The sequence below is a fragment of the Gavia stellata genome, chromosome 20 (genome assembly GCF_030936135.1).
Source record: "Gavia stellata isolate bGavSte3 chromosome 20, bGavSte3.hap2, whole genome shotgun sequence".
Taxonomy (NCBI): domain Eukaryota; kingdom Metazoa; phylum Chordata; class Aves; order Gaviiformes; family Gaviidae; genus Gavia; species Gavia stellata.
Window position 1 is genome coordinate 16,892,505 of NC_082613.1, and position 6,000 is coordinate 16,898,504.

At 46.3% G+C, this 6,000-nt stretch overlaps 1 protein-coding gene across 2 annotated transcripts in view; it reads left to right on the top strand.

The window, feature by feature from the left end:
* Window positions 1-4,792, top strand: part of DLGAP4 (DLG associated protein 4) — a 70,380-nt gene extending 65,588 nt beyond the window's left edge. For both annotated transcript variants that reach the window (XM_059827448.1, XM_059827447.1), the window contains exons 10-12: window positions 1,398-1,489; window positions 3,127-3,279; window positions 4,043-4,792. In XM_059827448.1, the coding sequence (XP_059683431.1) occupies window positions 1,398-1,489; window positions 3,127-3,279; window positions 4,043-4,258 (461 nt within the window). In that variant the 3' untranslated portion in view covers window positions 4,259-4,792. The remainder of the gene's footprint in view (window positions 1-1,397; window positions 1,490-3,126; window positions 3,280-4,042) is intronic.
* The last annotated feature ends 1,208 nt before the right edge of the window (window positions 4,793-6,000 follow it).

Below are 6,000 nucleotides of genomic sequence, written 5' to 3' on the forward strand. Positions count from 1 at the left end.
TTGCTTTCATGGAGGCTGTGGGATCTTTCTCCCTGTCTAACCCACTTGAGCAGGTGAAAGTTTAGTTGGCAGTGGGGCAGAATGAACGTGACTTCTGAGCTTGTTTTATCTGTTGAATCAGGACTTGTCCTCACAGCAAAGAGGAGGTTTCTTCATACAGGAAAGCTTCACTGAATTTGTGCTTAAATACACCAAAAGCACATGCACAGGGAACACAAGGCCACTTGGTTTTATTGGGTTCAGTCCCAATTGGGCTTGTTTCGTTATTTTCAAATGAGTTGGCAAAACCTGTGCTTCTTGCAGTGAAAATCATGTCTGTGGTGCATACAGAGTGACAGAAGTAGGTGACTAGGCTGCGGAGTTTGTTTTGAGTCTGGTTAGTTTTTATTTTTTTGCTACCTGAGAAAGGTGAAATAATGGTGAGACTCAGTTATAGCTCACTGTCACTGCTAGGGCTTGGGGGAGCTAACCTCTAATCCTATTGCACTAAGATGCTGCACTGGCTGCCAAGCAGGACAGGCCGTGCCAGGGCTCTCCCTGCCTCAGGGGATGCCCTTGTTTTGCCTGTGGCAAGAGCGCTCTGGCAAGAAAAGACAGCAAGACCAGTGCGGCATTATATCTGTGACCTCTAAGAGCAATCTCCTAGTAGATTCTGTAACCGTAGAACTTGGTGGGTATAGAGAGAGCCCAGCTTACGCTTGTCCCACCAAGATCTAGAAGCATTCAGAACTGATGCAGTAGGTGCAGCAGCAGACCACAGAGGAGAAGGGGAATCAGCTCGTCCCTGTTCATGGTGCAGTTGCATGCGCTGTGGGTCTCTCAACCCTGCCTTTGGAAGAGAAAAGCCCATACAGTGTTTTTACGTTAATGAGCAGAGGAATGTTGCCATACCCAGTAGCTTCTTGGAAAACCGCCTAAGAGCAGCATAAAGTCCTGGGTATTAAAAGCCCTAGTCTGCCAGTGTGTTAATCCCTCTGGTAAATGCAGGTTGGAGACAGTTCTCCTGCCCCTTGCCACCTTCCCCTCCTGCATGAGTGGAAGAGCAGGTTGTGATCTGCAGGCAGGTGCCAGCAGATCTGCTCACTGAGATTGTGCTGGTGGCTTGTCTGATGGGCTGAAGGCAGTTTGAGGGTACTGTCTGCAAACTCTGATGTAATGTTCTCCGCCTGGCCTCCTTTTGACCTGCTCTAGAAGGAGCAATAATAGATGGCAAAGGCAGACGTAGATTATAGTTTCAATACATCTTCTTTCCCTGACAGCAGTTACTTCCTTGGGGGTCTCTGAAACTCTTTTTCTAATCAATCAAGAATGTTTATTTGCCCCAGAAACACTTGAGTTCATCGCTGCATTTAATAGTCTGTTCAACTGAGGTCTTTTTCTTTTTCTCTCCCCCATAGTCTTAGGAAAAGTCCTGAGTGCAGTGGGCAGTGCACAGTTACTAATGTCACAGAAGTTCCAGCAATTCCATGGCCTCTGTGAACAAAACTTGGTGAGTCTGGATCTAGTTCTCCTGGGTTTGGGGGTGGGGGGCGGGGAATGTATCTGTTTCAACAGCACTACAGGAACATGATCAGGTATCAACAGGCTACTGTCACTGTAAAAGCAAAGCCAATGCAGCTGTAGCCTACAGCCTGACCACCATGCCATGGTGGATGAACGCCGATTTAAAACAGCAGCTGAGCAGTGGGAGGCTGATCGCCTCAACCTCTCTTCTGAAAAGGCGGTTCTTGGGCTGTGCTCCGCTCCAGGATGAGCGTTTGCAATTCCTTTTGTGCTTACGTGAGCACAGGGGAATTTTCTTGAACGGCTGATCGGGGCATGCTGAATACACTGAGTATTTTTGTGGGTCTGAATTGTCAACCAGCCATACTGCTGTGTGTCCTGGAAACTACCTCTTTCTTGTTACTTCTAAAGGGCTTTTTGAGGTGAACCACTGAGGTTTTACCAAAGAGGGGAGAATGTTTGAAACATCTACTGTTCTTTTCCAAACATGCTTGCTTTGCGTGTGTAGATTATGTGGATGGTAAAACTGTCCCAACAGGATAGTCCTTCACTGGTCACAAAACACTGTTTGAATTGGATCTCTTCAAATGCAATGCAAGGGTTTGCGCTTGCTGAGAGCTGAACAGGGCTAACGTGGGGATGGGTGGGAATCTGTGTTTTGTTTTTCCCCTCAAGCTTTATCGTGGTATGGATTTTGCAAACTTCCGCAGAGGTGAATTCCCCTTTACTTGCAAAAAAAAACTTAGAGAAACTCGGGAAGGTGGAGGAGGGGGTGAAGTACTGAGCATCTGCTTGCTGATCTCTGGCTGATCACGGCTGAGAGATTAGCAGCAACGCCACTAGCTGCCAGGCTTTCAACAGAGCTTTGTGCTGAGGTCTCCCTTTGACGCTTTGCGCTGAGCTGCTCAGACCTGATCCCACGCTTTCCTGAGACAATCCAGGCCTATGATGGCAGTTCAGATGTCTCAAAATTGGGAAAATTCTGTTCTTGGGAGAAACTTCAGCTACTTAAATTTTTCAGCCTAACCTGAGAAATACCGATACTTTCAGGTTGTTTGGGGGGGGGGGGGGGGGGGGTGTAGCAAAGTAATTTTGCTCATGAAAGCTATATTGGCTTCTTTGGATTGCGGTACACTGGCATGTAGGTTTTCCAGGTGTCATAGCTGTGCTTTGCATCTTGTTGTGTCCATTTCCATTATTACCCGCCCTGAAATCAGGATCTCTGTGTAAGAAACCAGTGTTCTAGCTCTGAATCACATGCTGGGGGCCTTCAGTTGGAGATTACTGCTGTAGGATTAGTGCTAGCTGGAGAAGCTCTGGGGAGAATGGAGCTATTGCTTTCTGTACAGAGAGTGTCTTTTTCAGGATTCTTCTTCAGGCTCCTATAGGAGAAATAGTCGGGATCTCTGCTTCCTGATCTTTGCAGAAATAGTTTTGACTGTAAATGATGGCATTGTGCCTCTGCATATTTAGGGCTGGTGTCTCCTGTGGGTTCTTGACGTTTCAGTTGTCAGGCAGGTAGACTTGCAAGGGTGAATATGTAAGCTGTGCAGACTGCTCTGCTTGTCAGGAGGGTATATTCTTTCTGAAAGGTGGTGGGTTTTTTTATGCTTTCCCTTCTAGAACCCTAATGCCAATCCCAGACCCACAGCCCAGGACCTAGCTGGGTTTTGGGATCTCCTGCAGTTGTCCATTGAAGACATCAGCATGAAGTTTGATGAGCTGTACCACCTGAAAGCTAATAGCTGGCAACTGGCAGAGACACCGGAGAGAAAGGTGAGTGTGGGGCAGTTGAGAGTGGCCAGAGCACCTCGCAGACGTTTCAGGTATTTGAGGTCTATGTCTGTCTGCAAAGAGAAGATCTCTAGGGCTTTTACCATATTGCACTTGTGCAGTGCAATCTCACAGCCTTGCAATGCACTAAGACCATTCCTCTTGAGTAATAGTGGAAACAATTTTGTACAAGGGGAGAAAGTGTTACGATGGAGAGAGACCGGAGCGATGAGTGGTGTATGCTTAAAGCAGTCGTACGGAGGCCTCTAGTGTTACAAGCACTGTATGAATGGGTTTTAACTGTTCTTGGTGTCTGAGTAGTATAAAAAACACCTACTGGAACCTTTTGAAAATGCAGCACAGGCTGTGTCCCTGAGCCAGGCTTCCTGACTAGGCATGAGGGTAGGAAGCAGGTCTATGGCTCTGGGCAGGGTGGCATATTATAATTTGCAGTTCCAGCTCAAGTTCAGTCTTCATGCTGCCTGTGCTGTGCTCTGACCTGTAGCTGGGCCAGACATAGTCTGCAAACTCTAGTCCACTTCACAGAAGGCCTCTGTACCATGAAATGCAAAACAGCACATTTCTAGAAATTGGGGAAACTGATTTTGAGTGTCTTGCTCAAGAACTGCTCCTGCTTCTTTCACCTGACAGTCAATCTTATTGCTTAGTCCCTCATGCCGTAAGAGTCCCCGCCATGTCAGAGAGCAAGCTTCTGTATGTGCATTTTTATTTTATGTTTGGGTTTTTCCTTACTGTCTCCCTAAAGGAAGAGAAGAAACCACCCCCTCCAGTGCCAAAGAAGCCAGCCAAGTCCAAATCCCAACTGAACCGGGACAAAGCCTCTGATTCAGACAAGCAGCGCCAGGAAGCTCGCAAGCGTCTTATGGCAGCCAAGCGGGCTGCCTCTGTCCGGCAGAACTCGGCCACGGAGAGCGCAGATAGCATTGAGATCTATGTACCTGAGGCACAGACCCGCCTTTGAGCAAAGGGGCAGAGGAAGGAACCGCGTGGTTTTTATAAGTCATTAAAAAGGAAAAAAAAGGTTCTCTCTACACTAGTGTGATTTATTCAGTCTAGAGACAATGAGCCATCCTTGAAAAGGGCTCCTGAGTTGGCTTTTTTCTCTCAGCTTTAAGTAATGAAGATTTTAAAAAAACAAACAAAAAAAGAAAAAAATACCCCTCGTTTTCTCACTGGCTGTGGTGTTGCTGAATGGACTGAACAGACTCCTGGAAACTCCAGCCCCTCGACTTGGAACTTCAGTCTTTTTACTTGTTCTATCTAATGAGAATTACTAGCTTGTTTACAAGAAGAGGACAAGAAAACATGAAGCCTTGAGCACTTGCCATGCTGTGTTCTTCCTCCTCCTCAGTTCTGTTCTTCCTTCTCATCCTTTATTTTTTCCTTCTCTTGCTCCCTTTAATCCCACCTTTTGCATGGCTTTGTTTACTGTGTTAGAAATAACCTCTCTTCCACAGAGCTCCCGAAGAGAACACCCATTCAGTGTGTACTACTGTTGCACTCTGCTAGCAAGCAGCCTTTCTTGGGTTTTTTTTTTTGTTTTCCTTTTGATGGGGATATTGGGGTGGGGGGAGGATGGGTGGGCAGGGACAGGGCAGTGGGTTTGTATTCCTCTGTTTTATTGAAGTGAGAGGATGACAGGGTCTGTGGAATGTAATGCAGAGTTGTTGAAATGCAGCCCAGAAGCAAATGTGCAATAAGCTGGCAAAGGGGGAAGGGACAGTGCTTGGCTGGCTGATCCCGAGAGAGCAGTACCCTACTCCAGGCACAGGAGGGGAGCTGAAGGAGCACAGAGCAATTATGGGCATGATCCACACATGCTTCACTTTGATTTTTCTCCTCTTCCCTTTACAAAATTATTTTCCTTGAATTGCTTGTTGAGAAAGAAGCTGCTACACTGGGGGACCTGTTTCAAAGTGGGCTGGGGAAGGGGAGGGCTGGGGAGAGTGTAATGGTATTTCAGGGTGGGAGGACTGGGTTTTGTACAAAGAGGAAGGCACGGGTAGCTGGTGGTAGGCTGCCTGCCTGTATGTATGTGTACATATGCACATATACACTTAGTAGTACCTGTACATTTAATTCATACACACGTATACATGCCCATACGCACAGTGCAGACGGTGTACTAAAAGCACCTTGGTGAGAATGGGCATATGTATAGCATATATTTTTACATGTACTATATCTAGATGTGTGTAAAAGTGTGTGTAAAAATATATACCCTGTGTGTAATCAGATGACTATTTTTTCCTTATCTCCCTGCTCTCGGGGTAAAGGAAGGATTGCTAAATATTTTTTAGCCCATTTTCCCCTTTGTAGGTCTCCTTTTCACTCTGGCTTCTTGATGCCAGAATTGCCACCACCCATTCTTTGCCACCCCCTTCAAAATAAGCATTTGGTCCCATCCTGAGTGATCTTGCTGGGGATTTTTTTTTTCTTCACTTGCTTGAATGAGTTGGGAGATTGTCTGTTACTTTCATGGGGTGGGGGAAGAATCCCAAAGAAGTTTCAGTGAGGGTGTTGGGGATCCAGAAGGCAAAAAATAAATAAAAGTGAAATCCTGAATGATGTCTGAGTGACCGTTGTATACTGTCCAGTGTTGTCCATGCGTAGGTGTTCTTAGAGATTTCTGCCCACCTACCAAAAACTCTCAAACATGAAATTAGATTTGTATCAAAGCTTGGCCATAATGTAACTCAAATT